This window comes from Oryctolagus cuniculus, chromosome 7 (genome assembly GCF_964237555.1).
Source record: "Oryctolagus cuniculus chromosome 7, mOryCun1.1, whole genome shotgun sequence".
NCBI classification, from domain to species: Eukaryota; Metazoa; Chordata; class Mammalia; order Lagomorpha; family Leporidae; genus Oryctolagus; species Oryctolagus cuniculus.
Window position 1 is genome coordinate 106986980 of NC_091438.1, and position 18604 is coordinate 107005583.

At 40.1% G+C, this 18604-nt stretch overlaps 1 protein-coding gene across 11 annotated transcripts in view; it reads right to left on the minus strand.

Moving 5' to 3' along the window:
- Positions 1-18604, minus strand: part of LEPR (leptin receptor) — a 213706-nt gene that overhangs the window by 11817 nt on the left and 183285 nt on the right. For all 11 annotated transcript variants that reach the window (XM_070078340.1, XM_070078339.1, XM_070078338.1 and 8 more), the window contains 5 exons: positions 15187-15403; positions 12537-12719; positions 10556-10651; positions 9434-9539; positions 8415-8490 (listed from right to left, as the gene is read on the minus strand). In XM_070078340.1, the coding sequence (XP_069934441.1) occupies positions 8415-8490; positions 9434-9539; positions 10556-10651; positions 12537-12719; positions 15187-15403 (678 nt within the window). The remainder of the gene's footprint in view (positions 1-8414; positions 8491-9433; positions 9540-10555; positions 10652-12536; positions 12720-15186; positions 15404-18604) is intronic.

The window sequence follows — 18604 nt, forward strand, 5'->3', positions numbered from 1 at the left end:
GCCTGTCTACTGCTTCATTCCTACACGTGAAAGGATTACCATGGATCTGAGGAAAGGCTCAGATAGTAGAGGAAAGGCCAGGATACACTAGAGGAGAACATGACCCAACAGGAACAGAAGGTTCAGGAGTAGAAGAAAAGAGAATTTTAAAATTCTTCATTTATGTACTTATTTTTACTTGAAAGGCAGACAGAGTTGAGACGGGGGCATCAGTGAGGGAAGAGGACAGACAGCTCTTCCACCTAGCGGTTCACTCCTAAAACGCTCACAACAGCCAGTGCTAGGTCAAGTCAAGGCAAGGAGGTTGGAACTCAATTCTGATCCTTCACAGGGATGGCAGGGACCCGAGGACCTCAGCCATCACCTGCTGAGCAGGTGTGCATTAGCAGGAGCTGGAACTCAAGCACTCTGACAGTGGATGCAGGCATCCCAAGCAGCCAAATGCCCACCCCAAGAGAATTTTTAAAACAAACTAAATCCTCCAACTGATATTTCTAGTAAGATTTAAGGAACTACTGCATTCATAAAATCAAAACAAAGAACTCCGAAAAAGAATACTTGGAAATTTGCAACTGTAATACTAAACACAAGTTCAACAGAAGTACTAGAAGAAACAAAACACTAACTGAAAGATAAAAAGTACAGATGATCTATGCACACACTCCATCCAACAAATGCAGACACTCAAAACAGAAAGCCAAAGAAATAAGAGGAAATAAAATTGTCTAAGAAAACGTAAGATTTTCTTAGAGTTTACAGGAGACACAGAATTGAATCTCTTCACATGACATCCAAAGTGTAAAGTGGAAAAAGAACCAGTGTAAACTCAACACCAAAATTTCAGAACATCAAAAAGGTTTTATAAGAGACAATGTTTTATAAGAGAAAAATTGCAAGTAAACTGAAAAATCAAAATATGAATGGCATCTGACTTCTCAGAAATAACTCTGGATGCTGGAGGAGAAGGCAGGAAGTGCTCCAAGTTCAGTCGGAAAGCCTTTTTCAAACTTGAAATTGATACCCCACCAAACTACGCATCAAGGAAGGCAGGACAAAAGGAGCTTCAGGCATCAAAGACCAAGACCTTATCACATGTTACTTAAAAGGCTTTACGAGAACGCAGTTAAGAAAGAGGAAGAGAAGGAATCCAAGAAACAGTACTGACCAGAAACTGGTTACCAGAGAGCTCAGAGTGATGGCTTCAAGCAATTTTATCCAAGTGTAATTCAGATGAAAGGAGGAGGACAGGGGACCTCCTGGACAGAGTGTGTAGGAATGAGGTCTCCAGAGAAGACAACTGCTGGGTAAAGTAGCTCATATAACAGAAACACACAGAAGGGCCGGCGCCGCGGCTCACTAGGCTAATCCTCCGCCTAGCGGCGCCGGCACACTGGGTTCTAGTCCCGGTTGGGGTGCCGGATTCTGTCCCGGTTGCCCCTCTTCCAGGCCAGCTCTCTGCTGTGGCCAGGGAGTGCAGTGGAGGATGGCCCAGGTGCTTGGGCCCTGCACCCCATGGGAGACCAGGAAAAGCACCTGGCTCCTGGCTCCTGCCATCGGATCAGCGCGGTGCGCTGGCCGCAGCGCGCCGGCCGCGGCGGCCATTGGAGGGTGAACCAATGGCAAAAGGAAGACCTTTCTCTCTGTCTCTCTCTCTCACTGTCCACTCTGCCTGTCAAAAAATAAAAAAAAAAAAAATTAAAAAAAAAAAAGAAACACACAGAAGGATGAGAGAGAGAGACATGGAGGAGGACACAAAGAAGGGAGGGAGAAAGGGAGAAAGAAAGAAAGACAAGGAAATTATAGACATTGAGAAACTTTAGTAAGTGAAAAAAGAGCAAAAACCAAAAGTGACAGAAATGAAGTTAATTTAAAGTCAATTCTGATCAACTGGTGTATAATGCTTCCTTTTTTTAAAAAAAATTGCCTTTTAACATTGGAATCGCCAAGAAATATAATCACATTATATTGCCTAGTTCTGTTGGGAACGTATTTACATTATCACAATATTATAAACTCAATTTATTGGTTTGATATTTTTTACTAACCCATAAATTATAGCATAGACTCAAGTTATATTTTACAGAGATAATGGAAAGTATTGGGAGAAATGGGGGTAATGGGTAAGAGGGTTAATGTCCTTTAATTTTACAAAGAAAAAGGTATGGAGAGGGGCCGGCACTGAGGCACAGTGGGTTAAAGCCCTGGCCTGAAGCACCAACATCCCTTATGGGCACCAGTTCTAGTCCCAGCTGCTCCTCTTCCAATCCCACTCTCTGCTATGGCCTGGGATAGCAGTGGAAGATGGCCCAAGTCCTTGGGCCCCTGCACCTACGTGGGAGACCCAGAAGAAGCTCCTGGCTCCTGGCTTTGGATTGGCACAGCTCCGGCTGTTGTGGCCATCTGGGGAGTGAACCAGAGGATGGAAGACCTCTCTCTCTGTAACTCTTTCAAATAAATAAAATAAATCTTTTAAAAAAAAAGGTATGGAGAGCTCCAGGAGAGTGTTCATGTAATGAATAAGAAATGGACATTTAAGGAGATTTTACTGAGGTTGCATAGGAATTGAAAGAAAATGCAGTAGGAGCATTAGGAGGGGGGAACACTAGGAGAGGAGACAGGAGAAGAGGAGAGGAGTAGAATTGATGGGTCCCACAGTAATTCAAAGTTTAACCTTTGAAGAACTGTGAATCTAAAGGATTGCACAATTTTACATTCTTAGCAGCACTGTATGAGAGTTCTAATTTCCCCACTTTCTCACCAACATTTTTTTTACTATAGCAGTCTTACTGGGTGTAAAGTAATAGCTTGTATTTTTGACTTGCATTACCCTAATATATAGTGATGTTGAACATTTTTTCATTTGTACTTATTGGCTATCTGTGTACTTTCTTTGGGTAAATGCCTATTCATATATAGTTTGCTCATTTTTAAAAATTGTGTTTACATGTATAAAACAAGTGCATATATGTCTGTATTTATAAATGTATATGTCAGTGTTGTAGCACAGCAGGCTAAGCCACTTCTTGGGATGCCCACATCTCATATCTGAGTGTGGAATTGAGTCCCAGCTATTCTTGCGGTCCAGCTTCCTGCTAATGCACCCTGGGAGGCACCAGAAGATGGCTTAGCTGTTTGGGCCCCAGCCATACACATGGGAGACCTGGATGGAGTTCTAGGCTCCTGAGTGAGGCCTGACCCAGCCTTAGCTATTGCAGGTATTTGGGAATAAATCAGTGGATGAAAGATTGCTCTCTCTCTTTATCTCTCTCTTGCTGTATTTTCAACTAGATGAAATAAATAAATTTTAAAATATATATAAAACATAAGATTTCATTTTAAATATTTAAGTGTACAACTTATCATTAAGTACATGAAAGGATATATCATTAATATGAAATTGATGGAAAGGACACCAGAATTTTGCATGTACAGGCTGAGGATCAAAACAAGTTATTGACCTAATCTGAGTCTGATGTCTGTCAGCAGACAGATAAGGCTAATAAGTCTGCAAAAGAATGAGATAAAATAATAGAATATGAAGACATAGGACAGATAGTAAATCTGCCTCTTCCTTTCTACTAATATTACCTTTAGAATTATACTGCATTATTTTCCTTCAAAAAGTAAATTTTAGCTATTTAGAAGATTTTTATCTCCTTTAGAAGAATTTTTATCATAACAAAATCTTATATTATTCTTCACCATCTAAATGTTCCCATTATATTCCAAATGTGATTTATTCCTAACACACTTATTAAGCCCCAGTAATAAACTAAGTATCTTGTGTTTTAGTTATGCTTAAGAACAACTTGTAGGATTAGATAGTCAAATATTTGCAAAGGTAGAAACAGTCTCACAAGCAAGAAAATGCACACCCACTTACAAGTTCTTCACATTTTCTTAATTTATCAAAACCTGGAAAGCTGATATTTCAGCCTACTTGTATACATGTCAGAAGAGCTGCTAACACATATGCTCATTTAGGACATATAGGCGAGACAGTGGGGGCATACAAAATCTACAACCAGGCACTGAGTCAAGTCACACCCACTCAGTAGTTTCTCTGTGCCAGGCATTTTCTGGGTGAGGGAAACATCACTTGGTCAAAGTTTAATCCATGGGTTTTCAGACCTGGGCTTCATCATCCCCCTGCCCTGGTAAACACACAGAAATCATGTCTGTGGTGGTTCATATGTAAGATTTCAGAGACTGACATGCTAAGGAGTGTCTTGGCTTCTTTTTTAAGAGATAGATGAAGGTCAGTGGACTGCTATCTGCCATGCTGGATCCTATACTGGAGCATGGGTTTGAGTCTTGGCTGCTTTGCTTCCAATTCCAGCTCCTTACTAATGCACCTGGGAAGGCAGCAGAAGATGGCATGAGAACTTGGGCCCGTCATCTACATGGGTGACCAGGATGGAGTTCCAGACTTCTGGCTTTAGCCTGGCCAGCCCCAGCCATTGCAGCCATTTGAGGAGTGAACCAGCGAATGGAAAATCAATCTCTCTCTCTCCCTCTCTCTGTGTTTGTGTGTGTGTCTCTCTTTCTCACTCTCCTTGTCATCTGCCTTTCAAATAAATAAAATCTTTTTTTAAAGAGACAGATGGTCATCCCCTGAATATATACTTATATAGTAAAAACATTTAATTTAGATAATTTACATAAGTCCTTAGCTGATTTGCCAAAAACGTTCTACTTTAGAATCTCCCCAGCCCAAAAAACAAACAAACAAACAAACAAAAACTCTCCTGATGACTCCTAGTCTCTCTACTTCTAGTTTGTGAATGTGCTCTGGTCCTCATTAGCACAAGGCTTTGTATTTGCAGGTGCCTAGGTTGTGACTATTCATCTACCAGACACTGGCTCAAATGTCACTTTTTTTTTTTTTTTTTTTTGGACAGGCAGAGTTAGACAGTGAGAGAGAGAAAGAGAGAAATATCCTCCTTCCATTGGTTCACCATCCAAATGGCTGCCACAGCCAGCGCGCTGCGCTGATCCAAAGCCAGGAGCCAGGTGCTTCTCCTGGTCTCCCGTGCCCATGCAGGGCCCAAGCACTTGGGCCATCCTCCACCGCCTTCCCGGGTCACAGCAGAGAGCTGGACTGGAAGAGGAACAACTGAGACAGAACCCGGCGCCCCAACTGGGACTAGAACCCGGGGTGCCGGCGCCACAGGCAGAGGATTAGCCAAGTGAGCCACAGTGCCGGCCCAAATGTCACTTTCTTAACTTCACCCACTCACCCTCTCTCTATACACTACGCTAGGTCCCCACATCATAAGGAGTTAGAACACTGGGTCCCCTTCTTTTATAACATGTAGATTAAAATTGCAACCTCAATTCCATGATAAATGGGTTTATGCTTATCTTCTCCACCAAACTGTACACAGCAGGAAAGTGCAGTGGTTTTCACATCATTATAGCCCTAGGGAATGGCATAGTGACTGGCATGGGAGAGGTTTTCAAAAATATTCTCAATGAATGAAACAAACTATTTTAGAGAGGCAAAAACAGACACATTCTTCCTATTCTACTTTCAACCCAGCTACACTTCTTTGACCATACTGCCCCATTCACTAAGTAGAAAGGAGAATTTTAAAAACTCTGTTCTCCCAGGACCTACCAACAGCCTAGCCTGACATAAATACTATGTGCTTGTTGAACAAATGAATGAATGACATATACAAGTACATGAACCTGAGATATCACCATGATTACATGAAATGTTACTGCATGGATTCATAATGGAAGAAAAGGAAGAGTAATAAGTATTTGATTAATTGAAAAAAATCAGCCACTGTTTTCACGAAAGGTGATTCCCCAGCTTCCAGTGAGCAGCAGCACAGCTGAGGAGTATACAGACATGCAGCTGGCCAGACTCAAGCAAACGGAGGTGTCTATAAAAAGGATGGTTTTATGCAAATGCACACTTCTGCCTGTTCTGAACGCAGGGCATTGTTTCTCCTAAGAGAAGATTACAATTCAATCTTCTGCATTGTTCACTGTGTCTACAACATCACTTATGTATTCATTCACTGAGAAACTGCATAATAGTGTTTTTCTAACTGCAAATCACAGCCATTTGAATGTTGTGAAATCAACGTAGTGGGTTGCAACCAGAATTTTTTAATGAAATAGGATTGTTTTTCACATTCTATTTATTACATTTCAAGAAAGCAGTAAAACACTTCTGTGCATGTTTTACACATCCATATACAGGCATGTACTCAGTTGCGAAGTTAAACGTCCTTCTCACTGTGGGCCAGAGTCAAAACAAAACAAAACTGATAGCTACTGCTACAGGGAACAGGATCCAAAAGCAGACAAATGGTAAACTGATCCCAGCTCTAAAACGGATCACCTAACCACTAGCAACTTCAGTTTTTTTCTCCACAAAAGGGAGATAATAATTCTTATCTGAAGCATACATGAAAGATTAATACAAGTATTTGCATATTTTAAATATATAAAATAATATTTACTGAAACCTTACTATATCACAAGTACCATCCTTTTTAATCTCTAAAAATATTCAATAAAATAAGCACTATTAATCTCATTTTGCAGAAGAAACTTAGACACTGAGAAATGAAGTAAAACTCTTATTAAATCTTAGACTGTATCAGTGACTTTCGCATAAATAAATGGATGCTCTTATTATGATTTCCAGTAATTGTTTAATGAATCCCTACTTTAATATCTTGCACATAGCAGAAGGAATTTCACAAATATTTGCATAGGATAGAACACAGTCCCAGAACTCAGAGCACCATCCACAATAAATAAAATGCTCTAGAAACTCAAATGGGGCAGAAATTTTTCAGAAAGAAGGGTCTAAGGCAAGACCTTTGGTGATGAGGAAGATTCTGTATTTTGTGGAAAGGATTAGTAAAGGTATAACCGAAGCCAGAGACAGAAATAACTGGATATGTAGGATAACAACATATTGCAGAGGAAGTTTGTTGAGAAGTAGCTTAAGAGGACTGCATGTTATCTGGTAGCAGAAGGAAACCACTGGAGACTCTTAACAAGTGATTAATGATAAAGATAACCCCAAATAATTACAGTTTTTTAAAAGATTTATTTATTTATTTGAGAGGCAAAGTTAGAGACAGAGGGAGAGACAGAGGTCTTCCAATTGCTGGTTGACCCCCCTAATGGCTGTAACGGCCAGAGCTACACTGATCTAAATCCAGGAGCCAGGTTTCTATGCAGGTGTAGGGGGCCCAAAACACTTGGGCTATCTTCTACTGCTTTCCCAGGCCGTAAGCAGAGAGCTAGATCGGAAGAGGAGCAGCTGGGACAGGAACCGGCACCCACATAGGATGCTGGCACCACAGGCAGGGGCTTAACTTACTACGCCACAGCGCCGGCCCCGATCATAGTTTTAAAAATCATGTATTTTAACATGAAAACTAAACTTATTTTTTCAATTACCCAAGTAGAAAGCCAGCCTTGCCTTGTTTCAAGAGAAATCATGAGAATTAATAAAACATTCCTTAAACTCTAGGTTGTCTGAAAAATCCAATTATAAAAATATTTACCAATTATTATTTTTGACTAATTTATCTCACAAAGTAGTTTACCTGCATAAATCTGCTTTATTACAATAACTGTATTTTTTAGATTATAATATTTGAGGATAAGATCATATAGGTTTGAATTAATAGAGGTAACTACCGAGGTTAATAATGCCGATTCCAGGGAATGGGCATTTAGCCTAGCAGTTTAGATGCCCAGGTCCCACTCATGAGTGCCTGGGCTTGATTCCCAGCTTTGGCTTCTGACTCCAGCTTCCTACTAATGCAGATCCTCGGATGCAGTGTCATTGGCTCAAGTAATTGGTTTCCTGCCATCCACATAAGAGAGCTGGTTGTCTTCCTGCCTCCCAGCTCTGACTCAGACCCAGCCCTGGTCTTTGCAGGAATTAGGGGAGTGAACCAGGGAATGAAAGTGCTGTCTCACTCTCTGCCCTATCCCCCATCACCATGACTCTCAAATAAATAAAAAATATTTTTGAAAGGTATATTGATTCCAGCCTTTTGTCTAAAGAAAGCAGCTTATACCAATTATATATATATATATATATACACACACACGCACACACACTCAAATACCCATCAGAGTTGACTCAATATTCTAGTATTTACTTATTATGTAATGAGGCACAAGATATATATATATATATATATATAGTCAACTCTCATATGGCAATCCATCTACTGAATTTTGTTTCCTCCTGATTTCAAATTTCTATATTGTTATTTTTGCAAATATATAATATATAGCCTCATATTTAAAATTACTTGAATAAAATAAGAACTTTTAAAATTTAAAAATGGTTAAAGCTCAAGAATACATGTGGTGTCTACATTGATGTATTACGTGTTCTGGGTTAAGAAAATTTAAAAAGCGACCTTCTGAAAATTAAGTCCTTGTGCCCAGGAACAATTCTTGGGGTTTGGAACATCTTCCCAAAACAGCTTTTTCATTCTACAAAGGATAACCAAGAAATCAGGATTACAGAAAAATACTCATATTGAAAACATTAACAGTTACTGAATAGTAGAATAGAAATTAGGTCAGATTCACTTTTACATGCTATTCCATAAAGATTTCCATGAAACTTCTATGCAGACGAAGATTCATAATCACCATAATCATAAAAATAGCCAGCACTTACTGAAAATTGTGTGCCAGGCATTGTGCTAGACACTTTGCATAGGTGCTTCCCAGAAAATAAAATAAGATAAATGGCCATTAAGGGGGTGTCAGAAAGAATTGCACTTGATATGGCTCCAACCAACTCACTTGACTAAAAGATACATTCAAATTCTAAAGCTACCTCTTCCAGCTTCTTTGCTTGAACACAAAAGTTTCTACAGAGATCTGGCATACGTGAAGTACCCCATCGATCTGGCCTCCTCAGCACACAGTAGCGTGGCAGCCTGGAATCAGCCAGGAAATCCAAGGCCATCTGCCGAAAAACCAGACAGCCTGGAGCCATGCAGCTGATTTCTAAAGAGCTGGGTGCCTGCTGATCATAAACGAACTGACTGCTCCAGGTCACCCCTAAGAGCCCACTTTCAAAGTCCACTTCACCACTCAAAGTTCTCAACCCAAATTGCCGTACTCTGAAAGCCATGCCTGCCACTTTCAAGCACATATTCCCAGAATTTCCCATTATAAGCCTGTTATTTCCTTAATGTATATATGTTTAAAATTAGATTTTTTCTAGAAGTTTTAATGTGTCACAGCAAAATGAAATATTGTTTTCTGAAAACAGGTCTTCCCTTTTTATGCCATCTTAATTGTATATGGAATATATATAAAAATATTTAGAATGCTTTTTAATATTCATGACTTCAACTTCAAGTCAAGCTCTCATATGCTTAGAGGTTTCTACGATTAAGATTCTGAACATCAAATACAATACCTTTGGTGTGATATTAACAATGTCCCAAGCAACAAGACAGAAGAGGAAATAATTATTGGCACGATTACATATAGACCAGCATCATTCTGGAGTTTCTCATCATTATCTGAAAAAGAAACACAATCCACACAGCTCAGAAACTTAATAAAATCTTAATTTATTTATGCATCAAAAATTATAAAAGGCTTTTTCCTGATTTCATCATAAATCTATATTAACTTCAACTACGAAAGTAAAAAAGGAATATAAAAGTTTGCTATGATCACATTAACACAATAGCAATTTTGTTCAGTCTTACCATTCTTCAACAAGACATTCTTTCACAATGGTTGCTTTGCCAATCCTGTTCATTTGATAATTTTTAAGTTTCATGAGTCAAGGCGCTAGGTAAGCTGTGATGACTCTGTCTCAGCATCTGCTTCTGAGGAAGCCGTCCTCCGACACCTGACAGTCTGTTCACTTCAGACACACCACCTCCCTCGAAAGATGCTCGCTCACCAGGGCCCGTGTACATGATGACCCTCAGATATCACCACCACAGGAAGACCACTTAGGGTCACCCTGAGATACCCCAGTTCCACCCCAATCTTTCAATTTACTTTTATTTTCTGTGATTTTAATTCTATCTGACATCATATGGTATTAATTCCTTTGCTGCCCACCACTCCCAGTGGAGCATGGGAGTTTATGCTCTGTGATGGTAGACTTGAGATTATTCTTCAATCCCCAGTGCTCAGAACAGTACTCAATAAGTACTTGCCGAATAATATATAAGTGGGTTTTTAAGATTTGATTCTCAAAGCAGAGGAAACATTTCTCCCTTGAAACTTCACTGCTGTTTTCTTGGATTTGAAGAAAATCTAAAGAGTGATAATGCCATCAAAATGCTGCCACTTCAAACGTGGCAAGATGAATCAGAAATACAAGAGGCCCAGCGTACTCACTTCTCTATCTCTCCGGAATTACTCTTAGAGGAAAACACAGTTTCTCTTGAAATACCCCGGGATGTGTCCACACAGGGTACATCCAGGATTCCATCAGAAAGAGTAAGATGAGGGTAACATTACTTCTAACAAATCAGGAAACACAAATCAGAGTAAAAAGAACAAGTGAAGGATTTACCTTGGGTGAAACTATTAATTATCTTTGGTTTTCCCACTCCTTCCATAAATATTGGATAAAGACTGAACTGATATTTCTCAATGGGGATAAAATTATCTGAGGAGAAAAACATAGCAAAGGCTCATTTATACCAAATTAACATAAATGAGTAGAACTTTTTTTTTTAAAAGGAAGCAAGTATCCTTTATATCCAAACATACAAACTGAATTGATGATCTAGGGAGTTGCAAAAATAACCTAAGTAGTTCAGATTCTCTAGCAATAACAGTAATTTTCAAACACTTTTTGGGGAATCTTCTCCAGGGATAGAAGACTGCAATGTTCCAAGGTCATAAAGCAGTGACAGGTCAGGTTCAGGATGTAAAAGCTGTTTCTTTCCCTCATTTCCTTTCCAGGACAACATGCCCTTTCTCCTCTCCTTTATCCCCAAAGCAGGTAATATTTCCTTTTTTTTAGAAAACATAGTTTACTTAGTTTCTGCATTCAACAAGATTGAGAAATCCTATGAGGAGATGCAGGTGAAGAACAGGCGTCCAAATGGTCATCCCTGTAGCAAAGCTCAAAATTGATCCAGCGATGATTTTTACAAACACTAAAGATACACAAATATTTCTCCGAAAGAGAAGTGTCTCTTTGAAGCCAACATTCTGTAGCCCCAAGGCTTAAACAAAAGCATGAAGAGTAACCTCCCAGACAACAATGGTAATGAACTGAACTCAGCTCTCTATCAATAATTGGTAAATAAATTTATCCTAACCTCTAGGTCTCTGGCATGCAGCAGAGGTGTAAGTCCTTGGAAACGTACCATATAATAGAATCATGGCAATCCTGAGCTTCCTACTTAACTTTAAGTCTAAACTCAAACTTGGAGATGTTGTATGGTGTACTTATATGAGGGTGCTTCATATTCAAAAAAGTTTGTGGAAATACAGAATTAAGAGATGTTTATTTTGGAGCAAAAGTTTTTTGAACCCACGCACAGTTTTCTATAATACTTTGTGAAGACCACTTGCAAGCATGGAAATAAAAAACTTCTTGCACCAAAACAAACATATCTCTTAATTCCATTTACTACAAACTTAGGAAGTACCTTATCCTGTGCACTCTACTTACCTCTTGGTATAACTAGTCTACCTTTGCGAGATTACACTGACATAGCTCAGGTGCTAGATCCTCAGGCCTTCAGCCCAGCACTCCCACTCATTGCTAGTGATATTATAGGTTGACACACAGTTAGGGATACAATTTGGCAGTAGATAACAGAAGCCATTTTAAAAATGGCTTTTTAAAAGGTAACTCTGGAAGCAACATAGATAATATTAAATCAATCAATAAATATATTTTGGAGCGAAATGTTATATTATCATTAAAAATAATGACAGAAGGGCAGATACTTCATTTAGTGGTTAAGATGTCAGTGAAGATGCTTGTGTCCCATATCGGAGTGGCCTGGCTCGACTATCTGGTTCCGACTTTTGACTTCTGCACCCAGGAAGGCAGCAGTGATGGCTCAAGTAACTGGGCCCTGGCCACCCACGTGGGAGACCTGGAATGAGTTCCCAGGTCCCAGCATTGGCCCCAGTCAAGGACAGCTGAAGGCAGCTAGGGAGTGACCCAGCAAATGGACACTTTCTCTCTCTGTGTCTGTTCGCATCTCTCTGTCTCTTTAAATGTTTAAATCTCGGCCTCTCAAATAATAAAATTTAAAAATAAGCACTCAACATTAAAGTACATTAAAAATATTAATAGCAGAAAGTACAGAAAGAAAACACATAACATAATTACAAGTGTAACAAATAGTGTGAAAACAACCAAAGGAAACAATTAAATGCTGTGACTAGGTGATAGGATCATACGTATTAAGATGATGGTATCTTCTACAGTTTTGAAGTCTTAACTCACTGGCTATATTATTTGAATTAATAATGTTCAGTATCACACTAATCCATGAAAGTAAGTAATTAAAGCAGCGTAAACTCACCATGGATAGAATACTTCTTAACAGATGAAGGGATTCTAAGCCACTTGATTTCATTATCTTCATTAAGGTTTTTCCATTCAATGATAAAATACATTAGGTTGTAGTCACTGGGCAATGGTATCCAGGACAGAATCACACAACTGCTGTTTAAAGGATAAGCACTGAGTGACTGCACGGTATTTACTGAGGGGAAAAGAAGGAAATTTATTTTTAAATTCAAAATTAATAATAATCTACTCTTACTCTCAGAACTTACTGTATACTGGGGGAGGGGGAAGGACAAGAAGGCAGACAATTTACACAAATAATGTAACACATGGAGATTATTCTTGTATCATGAGAGTTTATATAAGCAGAGAAACCTAGGCATATACAACATTGAAGAGAAACACGATTCTACTCAAAAATCTAAAAAAAGGAACTTTGTGATATCATCCGGAAAGTGGTCTCAGAAAGTTTAACAGGCCTGTTAAGCACCCTCTCTGATTCACTTTAAATTCCTGAGAGAGTGATGCTTTCACAGCACAAATCCATCCATCGCAATGTTCTCTGCACAGAATCCCAGTTAAAACCCTCCAAACTGATGTCCACATTGGAAGGTAAAATTCCTACCACTGCTCCTAGGCCCCAAGGACCAAGTATCAACCTCCCTCTCCACTTCTCTCCGTTCTCCACAATGAAGCCACCCTGGTCTTCATTTCCTTTGCTACATCATGAAGACTTCTGCTCAGGCTGTTCCTTCATCAAAGCCAGTACTCCACCCCCACCCCCACCCCCACTGCAGGTTCTCACTCAACCCCAAGTCCTCAAGGTGGCTTTTCTGGCCTATAATGCCAACTCAGGATCCTTTTCTCTTTTCTTTTCTAAAATTATATTCCTTTCCCAAGGATACTTATCTCAGTTTGTAAATATTAGATTATTTGATTAATATCTGTCACACCGGCCAGCGCTGCGGCTCACTAGGCTAATCCTCTGCCTGCAGCGCCAGTACACCGGGTTCTAGTCCCGGTTGGGGTGCCGGATTCTGTCCCAGTTGCTCCTCTTCCAGTCCAGCTCTCTACTGTGGCTGGCCACAGTACTGTGGAGGATGGCCCAAGTGCTTGGGCCCTGTACCCACATGGGAGACCAGGAGAAGCACCTGGCTCCTGGCTTCGGTTGCAGTGCTGGCCATAGTGGCCATTTTGGGGGTGAACCAACGGAAGGAAGACCTTTCTCTCTGTCTCTCTCTCTCTCACTGTCTAACTTTGCCTGTCAAAAAAAAAATCTGTCACACCCGCCAGCACTGCGGTTCACTTGGCTAATCCTCTGCCTGTGGCGCTGGCACCCCGGGTTCTAGTCCCGGTTGCTCCTCTTCTAGTCCAACTCTCTGCTGTGGCCCGGGAAGGCAGTGGCAGATGGCCCAAGTACTTGGGCCCTGCACCCGCATGGGAGACCAGGAGAAGCACCTGGCTCCTGCCTTCGGATCAGCGCGGTGCGCTGCCGCAGTGCCCAGGCCCACAGCGGCCATTTGGGGGGTGAACCAATGGAAGGAAGACCTTTCTCTCTGTCTCTCTCTCTCTCACTGTCTAACTCTGCCTGTCAAAAAAAAAAAAAAATCTGTCACACCAATTAGACTGAAGGGACTGAAGGCTGTGACCATTATAGATTTTCTCACGTTGGCATTCCCATCACCCAGCACAACAACGCAACTTAGAGTTCCAAGTATATTTATCAAAAAGTTCTGAAGTGTAAAAACCTTGTGCTGGGTGCTGTGTAACTTACAAATAACTTATACTGTAAGTACAACAGTAATCATAATATAAGGCAGGATATAAAATACCCTAATTGTGGTAGAAAGCACTCTGAGATTCATAAAAAGAGACAGTGCATAATTAGTTGAAGCAATAAGTAAAGCCTTTATGGTGAAGGTTAACAATTGAGAATGCCTTTATTGGTTGGTAGGGATACAGAAATTGTATTTTCCATAAAATTTACACTTTAAATATATAAACAGATTACAGACTCCCACAGAAAGCTGTACTCAATTCTCTGATTCATAAAACATACCAAAATGAGGGAAAAATCATTCTCCAATCACAGTAAATGAAGCCCACAGTAATTTTTAAGTCTCAAATTTAACTAGCATTCATATAACTTATCATATTGGTTTTATACATATATATGATAATACTTCAAAAAGCTCATAGAAAAATAAATACCAGATAAATTAATTTTAGTATAAATTTTTAATAATACACATTTCTGTGAACTTTCTGAAGTATCTTCATATATAATACTATATATATATATGAACTTATTTCTACATATTTATTTATATGCTTATATATATATATAGAGAGAGAGAGAGGGAGAGAGAGAGAGACATTGACCTACAATCTTCAAAGGCTTAAGTATTAGATTTATTAGAACATTTTCATTTATTATAATACCATGTTAATAACATTTTACCAAATGGAATCCCAAGGACTGCATTACATACCAATGAAAAATGCATTTTTCTATTTTTCAGACAGAGACCAGGAAGAGTAAAAGATACACTCTCAGATTCAGATAATTTCAGGCTCCTGGGACAGTGTGAGAGGTTTCCAAAGCCTAAGCAATACAAGGGGAAATGGATTACACCTCAATGGATTTCTACTCTACCTCTTACCTTTGCTCACAGGCCATGAGAAAGTTAAATTAAAATTGGAAGACGAAGCACCAATTGAATTGATGGCCACAACTGTAACCGTATGCACCTGTTCTGCCCAAATAAAAGTGAATCTGGTGTGATTTCCCACATCTTCAGACCATGTTCCATTGTGGGAAGTGTAATGGTTTACCACATATCTGCTCACACTGCACAGTGAGTCACTTTTCATCAGGGGCTGCAGGAAACACAAAAATGTATTAGTTTCAGGGCTGCAGTGCTTCTTATACCCAAACAACTCAGGGAACTCTGAGAGTACATTTGCACAGAAGGCAGGAGTCAGATCAAGGCCAACACAGCCTGTTAAAAACGCTCATGGGCCGGGAAAGTGAGAGGGAAAGAGGCTGCCTCTGACCACCGTCTTTGCAGAGCTGTCTGGGTGGCTATGGAGCACACAAAAGTTACTTTCCCTATCTTGGTTTTTTTTTTCTTAAGAAAAAAAGCCGGCGCTGTGGCTTAGTGGGTTAAGCCGCCACCTGCAGTGCCAGCTTCCCATATGGGCACTGTTCCAGTCCTGGATGCTCCACTTCCTATGCAGCTCTCTGCTATGGCCTGGAAAAGCAGCAGAAGATGGCCCAGTGCTTGGGCCCCTGCACCCACGTGGGATACTGGAAGAGGCTCCTGGCTCCTGGCTTCAGATTGGCGCAGCTCTGGTCATTGCAGTCAATTAGGAAGTGAACCAGCTAATGGAAGACCCCTCTCTCTCTCTCTCTCTCTCTCTCTCTCTCTGCCTTTCCTTCTCTCTGTAACTCTGACTTTCAAATAAATAAATAAATCTTTTAAAAAATGTAATAGATCACTTGAAGATAATGAAGTAAGAATAGAATGTAGGAGCAGACTCATAGAATACCGGATGTCCTAAACAGCACTCTGGCCTCAGAATCAGCCCTTAAGGCATTCGGATCTGGCTGAAGAGCCCATGAGAGTATTTCAGGCATGGAAAGCCAAGACACTCTGGCAAAAAAAAAAAAAAAAAAAAAAAAAAAAAAAAAAAAAAAAACCTAAATGAAAGATCTCTGTGAGTGAGATCCCAGTGGAAAGAACAGGTCATCAAAGAAGGAGGTACCTTTCTCTGAAGGGAGGAGAGAACTTCCACTTTGACTACGACCTTGTCCAAATATGATCAGAGTCGGCGAACTCAAAAGGCTTCCATAGCCTTGGCAACTCATGACAAGAGCCTTGGGTGATCACTGACGCCATAAATAAGAGTGTCAATTTGTTAAGTCAACAACAGGAGTCACTGTGCACTTACTCCTCATGTAGGATCTCTGTCCTTAATGTGTTCTTCAATGTGAATCAATGCTATAACTAGTACTCAAACAGTATTTTTCACTTTGTGTTTCTGTTTGGGTGCAAACTGTTGAAATCTTTACTTAATATATACTAAACTGATCTTCTGTATATAAAGAGAATTGAAAATGAATCTTGATGTGAATGGAAGGGGAGAGAGAGTGGGGGGTGGGAGGGAAGTTACGGAGAGGGGGGAGCCATTGTAATCCATAAGCTGTACTTTGGAAATTATATTCATTAAATAAAAGTTAAAAAAAAATAAAGGAGACAACCTCTAATTAAAGCCAGGCAAAAAAAAATCAGCAAAAAAAAAAAAAATCTATTATGGTGCTACATGTTGGAAGACTGAAGACGAATACTATGAAGAGATTTTTCTAATGTCATAAATCTAGCCAATGACAGGGAAAGGACTCAAATTCAGGACTGTGGACTCCGATTTATCATTCATTGCCCTAAAACTAGCATAAATCTTGTTTGTTTAAATTTATCTCATGTGTTCTGTACTATGTACTTTGCAGGTATTATCTTAGTTAATCTTGAATGCAAAGTACTGGATGTTGATAATGGAGGAGGCAATGCATTATGTAGCGCCTGGGGTGTATGTGAAAACTCTGTACCTCACTCTCAATTGTGCTGTGAAATGAAAACTGCTTTTAAAAAATCTTTGAAAAAAAAGAATACAATGTGGGGGTGCGCTGTCGAGTAGTAGGTAAAGCCACTGTCCCCAGTGCTGGTATCCCATATAGATGCTGGTTCAAGTCTGGCTCCTCCACTTCCAATCTAGCTGGCCTGAGAAAGCAGCAGAGGATGGCTCAATTCCTTGGGCCTCTCCACCCACATGGGAGACCTGGAAGAAGCTCCTGGCTCTTGGTTTCAGCTTGGCCCAGCTCCAGCAGTTGTGGCTACTTGGGGAGTGAACTAGCAGAGAGAAGACCTCTCTCTCTCTCTTAACTTTGCCCACCAAATAAATAAATAATATTTTTTTAAAAAATAATACAATTAGGACATTTTTCTGCTAACATGTTTTACTTAGAAAAAAAAAGCACTGATGGGTAGAATTTTCTCATCTAAAAAGCAAACAAGGAAGAGCCTTCAAATTCTGTTAACAAGGAGGAGCTGAGATGGTGCATATCATCATGTGTATTAATCTAGCAAGATCTGTCACTCATTTCCCTTCCTCTGACATGCTTAGATTATTTATAATGGTAGGAGTTTGCAAAGGTTAACAAGCACCCCAGTGAATACAGCAACCCAGAATTTCTGTCTTACAGTTAAACAACTCATTCCAGTCCCTGAAGATTCCAGTATAAAACATGTATCTAGTCCAATTCTGTTTTCCATTTTACAGAATTCTACAATATAGCTTCCTCCTCCATTCACCTTCACTTGTTGCTGGTAGCATTACTAGCAATTCATAGAAAGGCAGAGAAAGCTGGACTCAATACCTCACACTACAACACTGCTTTTGTTTGTTTGCCATCGAGATATCTCCAAGTAAGAAGGGCAGAGAAAAATAAACATACGCACATGTATCCCATCACAATGTGCAATCATCTGAGTAGGCTGGGACAAAGATTTTAGCAGTCACAGCAAGAAACGTCTCCATTCAAATTTTGTATTTTATTTAAAGATCCATGTCAATTTTAATAGACAAATACTTATTTTGTAACCATCAGGTAAAAATAATGATAAACATCGTTATCTTCTGGTTCTATAAGATGTTCCAGGCTCATTTGATATAGTTCCTGCCCCAACACTAAAATTAACCATTTCTCCCCAAAGCTGTTTCCTCTTAACAATGACATTAGAGGGGCGCTGTGGCACAGTGGGTTAATGCCCAGGCCTGAAGCGCCAGCATCCCATATGGGTGCCGGTTCGAGTCCCGGCTGCTCCTCTTCCAATCCAGCTCTCTGCTATGGCCTGAGAAAGCAGTAGAAAATGGCCAAAGTCATTGGGCCCCTGCACCCGCGTGGGAGACCCAGAAGAAGCTCCTGGCTCCTGGCTTCGGATCGGTGCAGTTCCGGCAGTTGCAGCCAATTGGGGAGTGAACCAGTGGGTGGAATACCTCTCTCTCTCTGCCTGTCCTCTC